At 42.6% G+C, this 16946-nt stretch overlaps 1 protein-coding gene across 3 annotated transcripts in view; it reads right to left on the bottom strand.

Annotated features, from left to right (window-relative positions):
* The window catches only part of LOC128886703 (carbonic anhydrase-related protein 10), a 216126-nt gene that overhangs the window by 70812 nt on the left and 128368 nt on the right, over positions 1-16946 (bottom strand). For all 3 annotated transcript variants that reach the window (XM_054141834.1, XM_054141833.1, XM_054141836.1), the window contains exon 3: positions 804-940. In XM_054141834.1, the coding sequence (XP_053997809.1) occupies positions 804-940 (137 nt within the window). The remainder of the gene's footprint in view (positions 1-803; positions 941-16946) is intronic.

Raw genomic sequence — 16946 nt, 5'->3', positions numbered from 1 at the left:
TCGACCGGTGAAAAATGGACAGAGAGAAAGTGGAGCGGTCTACGGTGAATTCGAAATCCATTACTAGACGGCGACAGCTCTGGGAATACCCTCCGCGGGGGTACTCGTGCCAAGTTGAATGCGCTTTTCCCGATGGAAGTCTCTGGCGAAATAAATCATCCGAAAAATGTTAATTTTCACTTTAACGCGGGCGTTCCCGCGGTGTCGAAAGTGACGACGCTTTTCCCGTCTTCGTATTCTGTTTACCTATTTCGATTTGGGCGCTGTTGAACTACTTTATCAAGGTAAAGGGTCCTGCAGGCTTTTTTAAGGAGGTGGACCTTTTTTTATTTATCAGTTTCAAGGGAATTTTCATTTGGTATCTTTGGGTACGGTCAATGCCATAAATATTCGTACCCTGTATCGAAGAAGTTTGACTGAAGTAAATAATAGTTTCGATATCACCGAATGAATTTTTCCTAAAATCTACCGTTTAATTTCAACAAATTTCTTCGGTAGAAATAGAAGGTTCGAATATTTATAGGACTGTAGATAGTTACTATATATTATCTGTGTATAGATACTTTATGTACTGCAAAATTTCAAGTCGATCCGAAATTCAGTCCACGGGATATCACGTTAATTTATTTAGAGAACAGAGTTTGAGAACAGAGGGGTAATGTTTACTGTTTAATGAACCAAAGTGAGTCCTTCCTATTTTCATCGATACCAATATTCAACGCCTCTTCGTTCCGATTGTAAAGTGATAATCTGAAGCCGAAGTGCCGCTTCCATGGATAAAGAAGAAACACTCGATAAATTACCTCGTGTTTGTCGATCGACACCGGTCTCAAGTGGCGGTCGAAGAGGAGCTTGTCAGGCTCGATGTTGATAGGGCTCTGTCTTCTTCCCTTGTTGCACAGAGGCCACTGAGGATTTATCAATCCCCAGAAATCAGCACCTAGAAACAGAGGAAATCGTCCGGTCAATATTTATCTCGGATGACAAATGTTGTTTCTTCGCAGTATTAAATTAATAAAAGGTATGGTTGTCGCAACGGTAGCGTCCTATGATTACTTATTCCTTGGAAAAGGCTAACGATGTCCAATAGTCCTCAGACCCGAGACATCGTAATTTTGAGTCCGATGATTACTAATTCCTTGGAAAAGGGCATCACTGTCCAATAGTCCTCAGACCTAAGAAGTCATAGCGTTCGGAGCCTCGCAACTTTAATGCTCGACGCGAGGCTTCCAGCTGTCCACTGTCATCGAACAGAAATTCACGGGAAGAAGGGACTCGTTAGCCTCGGCGTTCTTGGTATCGATTCTCGCGGTCTACGCGATGAAAGTTAAATTTCTCAGAGGGACGCAGGCAACCGTGGAGCGGAAAGGGGGTGGTAGACGGCTCCCCGTTGGCGGTGTTGCGAGCGAAACGAGTTCGGAAACCCCTTTTACCGAATAAAAGTTGACGCGAGCCAAGGTTGGGCTCCGAAGCGGCGCTGGCCAGCCGGAAAAGTTGAAATTATAGAAATTTCAAATTTCCAAACGGCTGACAGACGACAAGACGACGACTCCCGCCGTGAAAAGAGCCATCCGAGCCGCCAGAGGGGCGGGAGGGAGGGGTGGTGAGATGCTCCCGCCTTCGGTCGCGCTTTTCTCGCGGAACTTGGCGAACTTGCGCTGAGAAATTGGAAACGGGACGCCGACGGGACGGGAAAATTGTTTTTTCCAACGGACCTCGACGCGCCGTGAAACGATTTTTTGGCATTGCGGTCGCGTCCCGATAAACTCCGCTTGAACGGCGTCGCCGTTTATTTCGGCGATATTTTGCACCGTTTTCCTTCCCATTCGAATGGATTCTTTCCTTTTTCACTTTTATTTACGACAGTATTTCGCCTAATCTTTTTGGAACTGGCGGTTACGTAGTAGAATATCAATGATCGCGATTTCAATCTAACCACTGTGTGCGTATGTTAACGATACAAAAATTGGGTCACTTCGAGGGAATTCGATTCAAACATACACCATTGTGAATTATTGGACAATGACGAATCGAAATGGTATGTGCCACAATAAAATTCGTATTTATCCGTTTGATCGTAGAGTAAAAACACGGCGAAAAAAACAGTAAAGAAAGATATCACTGGAGATTGACATGCACGACCTACCGAACGATCGATTACATCATGCGAGCGATGAACGATAAAAATGATAAGAAAAAATGATTAAATAGCTTATTAAAATAGATAAAGTTGTCGCCAATGCGCTCGAAGTGTCCGTTCGTTTAAGCCAGATACAATTCCGTCGCATTCTCCATCTTCCCCTTCTGACGTTTACGATATTAACGATCCCCTGCGTCCTAGGGGTAAGTAATAAATTATTGCTCGTATAAACAACTCGTATAACCGACGCGCCAGGCACGTCAGCACGGAAATTTGCCACCGTGACGGCACGCGACGTTGTACACAAAGGAACTCCGGTAGAACGATCCATACACGCTCTGGTTTTCTACCGAAGTATTCCATAATGCATTCTCGTCTTCATTTGGCGTGAAACAATTCACCATATTCCGGGGGCACGTCCGAACAATCCCTTTGATCTCTTTCTGGAATTTTTCTTACTTTTATTCTCGTAGAATTTTCAGGAATTTTTCTTACTTTTATTTTCGTAGAATTTTCAGGAATTAACCTTTATCATTTTCAGAATGTTTCTCGTCCTTTTGTTTCCTACATACGATAATAATCGTACGACCTACGATTAACCCACGTTATTAATGTTCAAAAGGTGTGAACTCTCTGGTGATATCGACTCATAAATATTGAATATAAATGTTTATTAAATGTTTACCATAATAATCATTCGTTAATATTCACAAGAGCTGCTTGACGTTACGCGCGAATACGCACCATTTGGACATTTATCTCTGATATACGAAACAGCGTGAAGAAAAACGGAAGAGGAAATTTAAACGTAATATAACGTCGTCTGCATAAGTCGGAATTGAAAATTCGTTAATCGGCAATGTACCGAAAGTTAAATACCTTTACAATATTAAAGCTCCTCGTCGGTTTCTTTAAGGGTTGACATCGTCACGAAAGTTCTCCAGACTGTCCCGCATATTTCTGTTAAAGGACCAACTATTATATATTTATTTTTTTATTTGCGCATACGTTCGTCCTGTATGATCACCAACAAAGCCAGGGAGATTTACGACGTCCCTAGAGGACATCTGGAAGGTACCTGCAAAGGTTTGATATTCCCAATTCCACCGTTCCCAGATAAACTCTCGACATCCACTTAACACAGTTCAGCGTTTGCTTCGTCAAAGGATTATATCGCTTCCCAGTTATATCTGGCTGTTGCACAACGATCCGTGTGTTCGCGGACGATTCTTTTCCGCGTTAACAAGAGGAGGCGGAGAGCGTCGAGGGTATAACGACACGCTGGCACGCGAGTGTAATTAAAAATTACACCCCGATAAGCGTGCGTACGGGGTCAATGCCGCATTCTCGCTCGATGCAACCACTGCATCGTGTACTCCTCGCACAGGGGAGCCTTTATCGTCGCGATACCGATGCAATTAACCTCGATCGTCTCGCGATTCTCGCCATCGAACTCGACAACCCCTGGCATCCCTTTGTGCTCGGTATTCCCGATTTTCCTCCTTCCATTCGCGAGCTGGAAAAACAGTTCTCACCTCAAACGGAAACCGTTGGAAATGTTTTTGAAGAATATCGTCAATCTCGTCGATTTTCACGAAGAACGTCGTTGTAGCGACGATTGGCTGGCACAAGGGAAAAGTGAAATTAATGTTCTAATCTACGGTTAGAATTGGTATCGACGATTTTCTTCGATCGATTTTGTTTATTGTTTCACGATAACCTCGAAGACGAGGATGACCGTGGGCAAGAACTTTCCATTCGAATCGTGAGATACCATCTTCACGAATAGATACTAATTATTATTGTACGAGAGAAATAAAACGTTGTTCCTCACCTCGGTTAAACGCTTTACGTGTCCACTAGAAGGGACAGGGTGATAAAGAATGCATCGATTTGATATTAAACAGTAATTAATAAAAGCAGTAACTAAATAATACAGGTAGACGGTATGTGTAATGGTTTCATCATTGTCCGGTTCATTAATTATTTATGTAATTAGCGGCTTCCAAAATGGTTTCGATGCGCCAGTGGGTTCACAAAGCCGGAAGATACAGCACCTTCACGTTTTTGGAAATAGAACACGTAATAGAATACGTACAAATATAATATAATTGCAAAAGTATATACATGTCGAATTCAGCGACCATCTCCTTTTCGAAATGGGTTGAAAATATCATAGCATCGTTACAAACCTCGAAATATTTCTTGCTTCGTCGTACTACGAATCGAAACATTTCCTTAGCTTGAGACGACATTCCCTGGTAATGATTTTACATCGAGCAACAATTCGAATTATTATTTGTTCCTACGGTCCGATGCAACGGTGACACGTCGCGTATTAATGCTGGACTCGCCTCGCATACACAGAAAATTTTACCACGCGATGGAAAATTTTTACAATGCTCGAGATACATTTTAGAGAAATTTTTCGCGAGAAACTTATGCATTAATCCGACGCGACGAAGGCATACAAATTTTTGCGTATTTTCCCTCTATCTCTGTACCTGGCCACCTTGGTCTGCATTATAAATACAGAGTGGACCATTTAAACGGGGACACCTGTATACATTCGCTGCTTATGGATGCATGAAAAAACTGTCCAGAAGAAAATTCAACAGTTAGAAGGACACGGATACGCCGATAGGGGACCGAATTTTCCTCGTGATTATTTTGCTAGCGTTCGTGGCTCGTCGATTTATGTTTGTCGTCAGTCGACGATTCGTGCTGACTAGAATCGACACTGGAAAAATAATCTCCGTTTAATTGATTTTTCTCCTAACAATTCATGATTGTATACACCACGCAGCAAAATATCAACGTTTTACTAATTCCTAAAAATGAAACATGCACAGAAACGGATCAGAAAATACTTGTTATGCAACTCGAATCAAGAACGAAGCATCTCATGAAATATGTATGCGATGACCACGCGATGACCTGTCCTCGATACTTTCGTACAGAAAAATCCCCAGGAAAGATTTTCGTCGGAAAAATCATTGACAAAACTCGTGGTTTCCAACAGTTTAATCTCTTCTTCGACATCCTTTCACAAATACCACCACCACTCGAGACGTCTAAGCGATCGAAATTCGTGCCGCGCGCTCCGTACAACCATCGTTAGATCTTTCTCCGTTCGAAAGGCATAAACTCGTCGCCATTTGAATGCAAAATTATTACGAGCCGGGGGGATGAAATACCATAGCGTACTTGTAGCGCTCGCGATTTCCGCGGCGCACATATTCATACGTAAGTAAATAGCTATACGAAACGAAATACATGGCGCGATAGAGTACCGGAGTAATTTGCAATAGTGATGTTGACTCTACTTTACAAGCTGGCACGGGAATCCCGTGTTTCAGGGTATTTCGCAATTTACTTCGTTGTGCGCGTTTGCTCCATGTCCCGGTAGATTTTCATACCGGCGCCGGATTTTCGATTCTCGTTGCATAATCATTTCTTCGAGAGGAAAATTCTCTGACAAATTTTTTTTCCGTACACGCGAAAACAGACGAGTTTGATACACGGTTCGCGGGCGTCATCGGTATTATCGCGTTCGCTGTCACTACGATAGAAATATTCTCGTCGTTGGAAGGGTCGTGGAAAGCGTGACGGTTCGTCGGGATGAAGTGGAATTTTCGAAACGCCTCCACGCGGACTGAGAAGAACGTATCATTTTGCGCGCTCGCGATTCAATTATTCGAACGAATTTCACTTTTCGGGCGCACTCGATTCTCGCGCGCGTTTAATGACATTTGATATTCCGAGTTTTATTTTATTTCGGTATTTTCGATACGCTTGTTCCGATAGGTATAATAATCGTTGCTTGGTGAAATTTACATTTAAATGCGTGACTCGATGACGACGCTCGTTTGTCGCATTATTTTCAACGCCCTCTCGCGTTGAAAGAGGCGGATTATCGAAATAAATCACTTTTAAGAACGACGTTTTCAAGGACGAGCATTTCTTGCGTGGATCGTCAATTTTCACGCGTTCTTACTGTGAATTACCTTGTGTTTTGAGTTTCATAACATTGATTTGTAATTATACTAAATAACGAGTACATCCTTTAAATTAACAAAGGATATCACGTTACCACTGAATAAGTATATCATCCATGGCTTCTGTAGCATTTCCATTTCGATATCGTATCAAAATTATGTTCTAAATTCGTTCCACTCCCGATGTTAATATTCGATGCGATAATAAACAAACTTGTCGGCCTGGAGTCCAGAAAAATCGACGCTTCGCCCTCAGAATTTTCTCCAAATTCCATCGATGCTAGTTTCTCAAAATCTGCATGATCCCTAGTTTAATAACCGCCTTCCCTGTGCTATGAAAAAGGGATAAAGCATATTAACCCAGCGTCCAGCGAGATTAGGAGACCCGATAACCCCAAAGTAATCGAACTCCGCGTCGTCCCCAAGGTTGTTATCAAACAACACCGATAAACTCCTCTTTCACCTCCGCCGTGAACTAAAACAACCCCTAGTACGTCGATACCTCCAACAATTTCTACCAAATACTTCCAAATCCTCGGAAGAGAATCCTATTCCGAGACGCGAAATCCTCGTGCCCACCCTCTCGCTTAACGAGCGAAGCTCCGCCGTATTTTTCGAACGATCCATCCGCCGATTAATTGTTTTTATCAAGAAAAATCCCGGCAGGGCTGATCCACTCGCGATTAATCCCACCCTCTCTCCCGCCCGTCTTGAGCGTTCTCTTTATCAAGAGGAATCTGACGTAGCCGCTCGAGCTCGAGCCGAGAGGGTGGAAAAGAATCGGTGGCTGGATGAGAGAACCGAGAGGGTGCGGGACGAGGCCAACCCCCGGGAGAGAGAAAAAAATTTCAGACAATTATTCCAGGCGCTAGGTAACCTGTAATTACGTCGGTTAACGAGGGCGCAATGACGCGCTAGGCGGGGTTGTTTACCCACTTTCCCTTCGTTCCCCGCGGCTGTCCGCTCATTACGAATTATTAGGCACCCGTTGGACGCGGAGTCCCGCGTGGAGGACAGGTGGGATAATTAAAACAGGTGTCGTTGGAGCGGACCACGGAAGGGAAACTATCGGACGTGGGTGGAAACCCGACCCCCGCAAAAGGGGGATCAACAACGACCGCCGGACTGGGTGAAAGGAGGTTCGGGAAAAACGGCCAAGGGGAGGAACGTACGGCGAAGAGGTGGAAACAAAGAGAGAGAGAGAGAGAGAGAGAGAGAGAGAGAGAGAGAGAGAGAGAGGGTCGTGTTAGCTTCTGCACTTAATCACTTTTGCTAATTGCAGAATGATTGCTCCGCGCTTGAAGTTTCAATAATGGGGTTGTTACACCCCTCCGGAGCGGCTTCGTAACTGGTTATACACCGAGCAAGGCTCTCCAGTTATCACCCTTTCTCCTGTTATCTACCGCCTTTCATCCTCTTACTTCGAGCCACCGCTCGCGCCTCTCGACCCTCACTTTTCCGACTTCCTCCTCAGGTAGCCGGCTGATGAATGCCATAATAGTCTACCTGCCTTCGGGTGATAAGAAAGTAATCATTCCATCTGGCCACCGTTATTCCATTACCCCGGGGCTCGTCCATGCTCGTCGGTCCCCCTGCAACCACCCTACGGCCCCCTCGTGCAGGCTCCGGGCAACCCCCGGAGAACTCTGGACGGGACGAACGACCGACGCTAATTATGCAATTATGGCGAGGGGTTAAGAGCCGGGCTACGTGGCAGAGGGAGGGTGGACGGAGGGAGGGAGGACCGCAGGCCTGTTCGAAAATGAAATTCCCCTCGTGGTGGAAACGGGAGCGTTATAAATATCGAGTTAATGTTGCGTCGCTTTGATGAATGGCGACCCGTCTGAATACGATACGCTCCGCGCGACGCGATAAATCCTCGAGGCGTGTCGGCCGCGTCGGTGCAGCGCGAAAGTATGCTCGAAACGCGGAAAGCGTGCCGTCCCGAACCGGGATGACGCTCCAACTTTTCGGGGTTAGCTGCGAGGGAAAGGGCGAAGACTTGGTGGAGATGCGGGTGAAAGGAACGGTGGGAGGGTACGTCTTGGGTCCGTCGGAGGGAGGTTCTGAGAATTTTCCCGAGGCGCGTTTCGTACTCAAAATTGATATAAAAATGATTTCAGTCATAGAGATGGCGATATAGAGGCAATCTAACAACGAGAATGTTACTCCTTCGTTTGAATTGCTTAAAAATTCAGGACGCGTCTTACAGTCCGTACGATACGATGCCATACGGTGACTAGTCGTATAACGGTGACTAGTGATCGAGATTCCACGAGACGGAAAATATCACGACCGTGACGCATATTATTTCCGCGGACGACCCCGTGTCACTTTTCGAACGACCAATTGCGACCGCCCAACAGCGACATCAGCGTATAAACATCCCCATCCATCAACCGTGTCGCTCGCCACCCTTTCGGCCCACCTACGTCGTCCGAGCGCGACGAGTCACGACGTTTTCACGAGCTCCCGTGAAAAAACAGCGAAATCCCACCCCGGGAGAAAAAGCCTAATTACAGGCCGTCGGATTAAAGGGCGGAGGGGGAGGTGGGGGGTGGGGGGGGGGGGATGTAGGTAGGGTAGACCTTCATTAGCGTGTAGATTTTCCACGTTCTAAAAACTACCCCCCGCGTCTGTCCACGGACAAAAGATCCTCGGCGCGGGTGGATAGTTGATTGGGGTATGCCAGCGAAATGTATTCATGTATGCATATGAATTCAGTCCTACGGTAGGCTGAGGCGTCGCGACGCCTGGATACGTCGATGTCCGTTGGCTCGCTAAAGCCCGTCCGTTGAAAAACATCTTAATTGGACCGGGCGCGCTGTCGCGGTGCCAATGGACCCCTGTCTTTCACCCTCGGGCGTCGACGCCCGTCTTCGACGATTCCGGCGACCCTCGGTATCGAGATTCCTCGATAACCCTGCTCGACTGGGAACGTTTACATCCCCGCAACGGCGAACGTTCGGAGAACGAAAAGGGTCTCGTTATCGTCGAGGACTCGTACGATTGTTTAACAAATTCTTCTCGTTACCGCGGAGCGATTGTGAACGTTTCACGGAAAAGATGTATGTGAAACGGTTGTGAAATAGGAGCGAACGAGTTTTATTTGTACGTTTTGTTGAGTTGGTCCCATTAATATTCGTACACTCTATTTCTATCGAGGAAATTTGTGTAAATTGAACGGTAGATTTGATGTTTCCAAGTATATGCTTGTATAAATGCTTCTTCGTATAGATATTTGTAGTAAAAAATTCATTTGGTAATATCAGAAGAATTATTTCATTTAGTCGAACTTCTTCGATAGACGTAGAGGGTACGAATATTTATAGGATTTACTATATGTATATAGCTTTACGGTACAATGTATTTTACAATTTTATTTGGTGGAAATAAAATTTAAGAAAATGAAATCGTATCTTTGAATGTTTGTTACTGTTGCTCGCGTACCTTTAAAATGAAGATGAAACGCAGAGAACACAATTTCTACAGAAAGAACTCTCTACCGTCCTTGAGAACATTGTTCCTATATCGAAGTGTTTCGATAATCGTTGCTCCTGGTAATCGAGGTCATCCCAGTACGAAATTCGAGACAGTTCCGCGAAGGGTAACGTCAGGTTCCAGAAGGGATGTCGAGTTATGGTAATTACACGGTTTAAAAGTTTCTTTCCCGGCTGTTATTAGTTTTTCCCTGGGAACACTTGAATCCTTCGTACCTGTCGGCGTGCCCTTGTTCCCGTTGCTTCGTTTGACGGCTGATTGCCGCGATAATTATGCTCGATTCGCGGGTAATTTTCAGAATGGACTACACGAAAGCGAAGAGGTCTAAATTACAGTTACAGACTGCTATGTTTCGCGATTTATCGTACCCCGGGCAGGGATTAAAATCGTTTTGAAGTGGAATTAATTTAATTGAAATTGAATTATGCACCGTTTGCAAATGGCGAGGCGCGTTCTGTTTAATGAATCAAACATGATTATCTGATCGCCGGGCGAATATTCGAAACAGTGACTTCGTACTGTAAAAACTGCGACAATGATTAATCGGACAACGTGCGAGAGAGAATATTTGAAATTCGCGAAACAGTCGAACAACGTTCTTTTTTTAAACTCATTCTATTAAAATAAAACGACGAATCGATTATTCTACGAATTGGTAATGTTTACGTGGTCGTTAGCTTACGTATTTAGTTTACGTATTTATTTGACTGCAATTTAATTATTCGCGAGCGTTTAATGAAAGTAAGAACCGAGAACCGAATTGCGGTGAAAATAAAAGAATAGTTAGCGTTCTCATTTTCAAGTAGAACGCTGAATAAATATTACCTCCGTAATACGATACTCCGAACCTTTCTATTTGCTTCTAAAATCGAACCTTATCGATAACCAGAGAGCAGGCAATATCCCGCTGGATGAGATGGCTGCGAATATCTCGGGAAAGAAAATACTTTTGTTAAAGCAGATAAAACCAACGGGAGCCCTTTTTTTTTCGATACCGACGCCGAGAGAATTCGTGCGCTTCGTCTATTGAAATAACAAACACAAAAATTGCTTTGCGAGGTGACCAACAATAATATAATAACGTATACAGGGTGCTCGGGGATTACGTACGGGGGTGGTTTCGTTGGATACACACAAATAGAACTTTCGATCGATCAAGTTTTTGTCTTAAAAAAGAAAAAAAAAATATATATATATATATATATATATATATATATATATATATATATATATGATCGAGTTCGGTGTGACTGAATTTAATTCGGTTTACATGTCCGACCATTATTAATTATTTCTACTCGCGTCGGTGTTCCCATTTTTACGTACCGAAATCGAGCCTTATCTGCCATCCGGAACAGGGGGAGAAAGAAACGTCGGAAACGCGCCGCTGCATTCCGGAAACGCACTCGGAATATATGCAAATAGGATGGCGGAAGGATTACTTAGGTTAAAGCGTGGAGGGACACGGTGGGAGAGAGGACCTATTTCCATAAAATTCTCGAACCCTTCCGGATCAATCTCGATATCCATGAAATATTCAAAAACAAAATGATTACACCTTAACAGCGCCGATGCAGGCATCGGAGCGGGGCAAAAATAACGAGGGGCGCCACGGGCGCCCGGAAGCAGTCGCACAACAAAAGCATGAATATAAGATGGTTAAAAGCACCGCGCGGAGGAAAATATTTTCTCGGATAACATTTTGCGAGCAGGCGCGATGACGACGTAGACTTTCGCGCATCTATTTAACGGAGTGGCAGTTAACAAATACGATCATTAGGAGGATCATTCTTTCCGAAGCGTTTTGTTGGAGATGGTTCGACTGTTTACATTTTTTCTATTCCTTGTGCCATTTATTCGATTATGCTATGAGAAAGAAATTATGGAACGATTATCCCGTAAATATTCGTACCATCTGTGTCTGTTACAAGTACTCATCTCAATTGAACGACACGTTCGATGTTTCCAAATAAACATGAATGAACATTACACGTGTACAATTTTATAACGAACAATTTATTTGGAAACCTATTTAGACTTTCTCAAACGGGCACAGAGGGTAGGAATATTTATGAGACTGACCATGTAATTACCTGGAAGAAACGTATTCGACGTATTTAATTATTTGAACAAATATAATTCGAGTCTTGCGCGAAGGAACGTAATATAAAAGCTGTCGAAAAATTTGGCAGCTCGATACGAGACGCGAGAATGATTGAAAAAGGTAACGTATGCTAAACAGCGTAGAAACGCAGAGTTTCTCTAATGGAAAAAGCGTGTTCGCTCATTCTGGTTAGAGAGCTTCTTTTTTGGAGCTATTAAAATTTAGAAACACAGATGATAGTCACCGAAGCTGCAACTGGTACTCCAGGAGTCGGAGTTTTGGTTTAATAAACCCTCTTCTGGATTCGCGAGGCAAACGTATTACATTTTTGCATCTAAAACACAGAGCGAACCGAAAAAATCAGGCTTTGCTTAATTAACTGTGGTGGCCTTTTTCATAGACGTGTTCATATTTTCGGTGGCTTTTTTTTCGTAGACCTTCACGTTTGGCGGGGCCGGTGACGTTTTTTCGTAGATTTTCATATTCGACAGAGTTCTGGACCTTCGCGTTTGGTCGTATGTGAAAAATAGTAACGCTGGATTTGTAATTACGCTCTGTAAATTTAGATCAACACAGCGGACAAATTATTACTCTCGGCGTATAATTGGTAACAGGTAACATCTGCATATATTTTTATACGCTATGTATATAGCGTTGCAAAAATTACAAATGAAGTAGAATATTCGAAAATAGTGCCTCGCAATTTTCAGTATCCCTTTAGTAAGATACTATTGTAATTCAATTGTAAATGAGATAAGGTACTGTTTAGTTTCTGAAATGACATGCTACCAGCTTCGTATGTGATCAAGAGAGATCGTCAAAGTTAAATTTGATTCAACGATCAAATTAAATCAAATAATAGGAAAAGAACGGAAAACTAATTGACGATTCCTCGCGCACCCGCTCTGCAACAATTTATTAATATATATTTCTTCGCGGGGAAGTTCTCAGCTGCCTCGAAATTAATTAAATTAAACTACCTCGCAGCGAGATTTGCATGAGGCGAAGCACGAACCGGCAAACAAGAACGTCGTCCGATACTTTCTGACCGTTTGTCGCGAGTCGCTGTCATTCGAATTCCAATAAGGCCCGTCGATTGTATTAATAATAATAAATAAACAGCCCCAGACGGATACGACTTTCACGGTGACGTTAATTAAGTCACCCCGGCTGCTAATAAATTGCTCAGGGATCTTCGGTTCTTTCGTTCTTCGTTAATATCTCCGATTAAATTGTTTCGACAGCAAAGTCTCGGGGCGATCCGTCGTTAAACCCGTCGCGATTAAAGAGTCTTCCTGGCGCGACGATCGAAAATTTAAGCGCGCTTTAGCAATTTTTATCAAAGTCTATACTACCTAAAAAGAGCATAAAAATATTCTTGCATCGATTAAATTCATTTATTGATATATATTAACGTTAAAATAACTCCTGTCTGTGTCTGGATCATCGTGGTTGTCAAGATATTTTGAAAATGGCTTGTCTGAACTGTTTATCTCGACAATCGGGTGAATAAATGACGCTCGAAGTTGACGTTTATAGCACCATCGATGAATAAACGATGAACAATTCGTGCATCGAAAATTTCACTATGACATCCATCGTTCTGTAGAAGACGAAACGATTCGAATAACCTCACCGAGTGTTAACCGTGAACGTTTTAATATATTTTCGTTCGAAATGTGATAGAGAAAAATTGATTTTTCGAGAAATGTCACGATAGAAAGACTGTTTAAGAGAGACACAACTCGGTCGATCGATGAATGGTACGGTTCAGAAAAGTCTGTCGACCCTTGGCACCCCTCGTGCCGAACCCCCTCCACGGGACCGTTCACCCGGAACCAGAAGCTCGTTGATCGGCTGCGAGACACTTTCCGTGTTCTCACGGAGCCGATAAATCTCTTTTCTCTCGTCCCCGTGAAAACGAGAGTTTTCCCTTGGAGTCGAGGGGACGCGTAGGCCGTCGATGTAACGTCTCGTCTCTTGGAGGAATAAATTTTTCCTAACCCCCGTTTGATCTCCGGTTACCCCGTGGGACCGTCCACCGGGGACGATTTGTCGACGGTGCTCGTTAACTTTGCGGGGGAAAACTGTTTGTTTTGCTTTCGGAGAGGGCGCAGAGTTCTTTTAACTGGATTTTTGCTATTTGTGTGCTTCATAGGTACTCGGCTACAAATATAGCCGAATAACAGTATTCAAATATTGTTCGAGTTTCGTTAATCTAGTATCTTCGTTGGAATATAATTATTCCAATATTAATATTTTGATATTATCGGAAGAATATTATTCGCGATATTACCGTTTAAATATCTTCATACCATGTGTTCATATCAATTTACGAAATGACACTGCTTGGGAACCATTTTTACCATAATTAATCTTTCACTATCGACATCTCGATATGCTTAATCCATTATTTCCATTCGACGATCCGTAGTCTAGTATTGGTATAATTAATTCGACGTTTCTATTAGAATATCATTATTCTGGTTGTTAATAGAAGCGATTTGTTTTAGTACGCGAGCTGCTCTTCGCAGTGTACATAATCCAAATTCTTCTTCAGGAAATGCGTGTCAAAACACCAATATGTTTAATGAAATTTTTAGATACTTTCTATTAAAGAGTGACACTTCTAATGCAATATTAAATCTTAAAATAAATTTCTTTTCGTTCCGAATGTTCACTGATGCTTTATTGTAGAATCCGGAGGGCATCTTACTACAAAGACGTCGATGCTGTTAATATTCTCATTGGAATCCATTTGAATGAAATAAAATTCATACGATCCCAGCTTCCTAAAGTTTACATATTTCTGTTTCTCTCCATGGAAAATAAAGCACCCGATATCATATTTCCGTTATCGCATTAACGTTGACAGGTGTCGAGAAGAAAACGTCTCGCTCGTTCAGTCGTTTCGAAGAAAGTTTTCGGATCATCTGGAATTTGGCGAAATTTTTGAGCCCGTCGAGCCGTGAAGTTTGCTAACGCATTCAAAGCTTTCAAGATTTGCAACGCTCCCGAGACTTCCCTGCTCCCCGTACCCATCGCGGTTCGGATATAACATTCGAAATAATTTTAAACTCGACGCTGCTCTGATTTGGACGAAACTTTCCCGTGAAACTTGTTGAGGACCTCTTAGGGAACGTGTCCGTGAAACAAAACTCCATTTTCAGCGGAAAATATTTCGCTAGAAAGCCTGCTTTCTGCGAGCTGTTAATACTCGATTATATTCGAAAGCGCCGTTTCGGAACTAACTTCTATCATAACGAACAAAGGAAATTATTTAGGAGAGAATTTTAAGGATGAACTTTCGTCGGAGAATTAATTAGAGATAGATACTTCTAGACGACGAAATATATATATTTATGTTATAATAATGCGTAGAACGTACCCTAAATTTATATTATCTTATTACTGCTGCATTCTTTATTGCTAAACCTTCGTAAGAAACCACTGAAAATCGTTTGTTTCCTCGAAAATAATTAACCAAATGGTCAAGCCTGATCTTAGAATTAGACCAATATAAAATCAATTCTATAAAAGAAGGTAAGTCGGGTAAACTCTTACGTAAATATACCATATAAGAGCGATCATTTCGTAAAAAGTCACCACACTATTTCGTTAAATTTCAAATTCACTTCCGATTGAAATTTCTGGAAATGGATTTCCTTCGGCCTCAAAACTCTTCATCAATTATTCAAACCGCGCCAGTCAAGCGTCCAATAACAAACATCACCGGAAACGATTGCTACGAATCGGAATCAGAACGTGTCTACTTTCGTCACTGTCTACAGTATTCGCAGTAAAATCCACGTATACGTAAACACCGGCTTTCAATGTAACCTCCTAATAATTAAAGTCTCGCGACTGCTCGAACTCCGAAAACAGGGTCTCATCTCCCGATGGTTAAATTCGAGATTATGAACGACAGATAACAGCGTGAAATGAAATACTTGGGAAGGCCCGGGAAGCTCGTACAACGTCCGTGGATTACGTCTCGAGTCTTCGCGCCGTTTAGGTTGTCGAGTTTCAAATTAATTACTGCGGTCTAATTAATCAACGTCGTTTCATCGCGTACACTCGAACCCGGCGGGCTCCTAAATGACAATATCATTGAACGGTTGATTTTCCACGCTGTGTACGAGCGACCAGATATGCGAGCGCTTGCATAAATTATTCGCTTTAATTGCTAATTCGTTAGGTTGATATAATCCTGCCTGTGCGCGGACTAATGAACATTATCTCATTAGCCGTTACAAGCATTCTTATTCGACTTCTCTTTCAAAAAAAAAAAAAAAGAATTCGGTTCGTTTGCTTGATTATTAATTTATTTTTCAAAAAAAAAAGAATATTTATTCGACAATGAACAAAATTGAGAGGAAAAATTTCTTTGTCGAGTGTGAATTTTTAATTATTCGCTACTGACACTCTGGCGATATTAATTGCTGCTCTTCCAGATAAAAAAATGCTTCGGTAAACGATCTGTAAATGTCTCTGTGAAAAACGATAAAATTCTTACTTCAATATTACGTTCTTTCCGTATCTACATAATCGTTTCAACTTCAGCTTACGAACTTGCTTATAAAAGTTTACATATTTAATGTTTCTAGAGGACCGGTAATTGTCATGGCCGTGTTGGATTTCTTTTCAAGGTTTCATTTCTCAATCCACTTAACAACCCCGAGACCCTAGCACCAGAAGTAGGAGCGAAACGTAGAGCTGAACAAAGTCTAAATTCAAACCGAACAAATCCGAATCGATTCAAAAATGGGAAGTACAGTGAATCGCGGACAAATCTGAACTAAACCGGGAGTGGAATACAAATGGGGCGCATGTTGGTCCTCGACAATCATTTTGTGCTCCGTCGTCGATCTTGCTTTGATCGAGCGCGACTGAGCGGTGAAAACGCGCTTTATTTTGAAAAAAAGAAAGAGAAAAAAAAAACCCCCCGAAAAAACAACACCCACTGGAAAAAATTGCATACAGGTTCGATATTGTTTGAAACTACAGTTTCTCTCAAACAGGATCGCTCTGTATTTCGGTACAGGAAACAAGTGGTTACGGAATTGCGGAAACGTAAATAAAACACGTCAAAGATATTCGGTTATTTGTTAAAAGAGTTTTTGGAGTTTTCAAAAAAATGCACGTATATTTTATTTCAAGCATTCAACGACGGTATCGTCCCAATATCAAACGGATATCGTAG

The sequence above is a fragment of the Hylaeus anthracinus genome, unplaced genomic scaffold, assembly GCF_026225885.1.
Source record: "Hylaeus anthracinus isolate JK02 unplaced genomic scaffold, UHH_iyHylAnth1.0_haploid 11985, whole genome shotgun sequence".
In the NCBI taxonomy this organism is placed as follows: Eukaryota; Metazoa; Arthropoda; class Insecta; order Hymenoptera; family Colletidae; genus Hylaeus; species Hylaeus anthracinus.
Note: the sequence above shows the minus strand (reverse complement) of the source record. Positions and strands in the feature narration are given on the sequence as shown.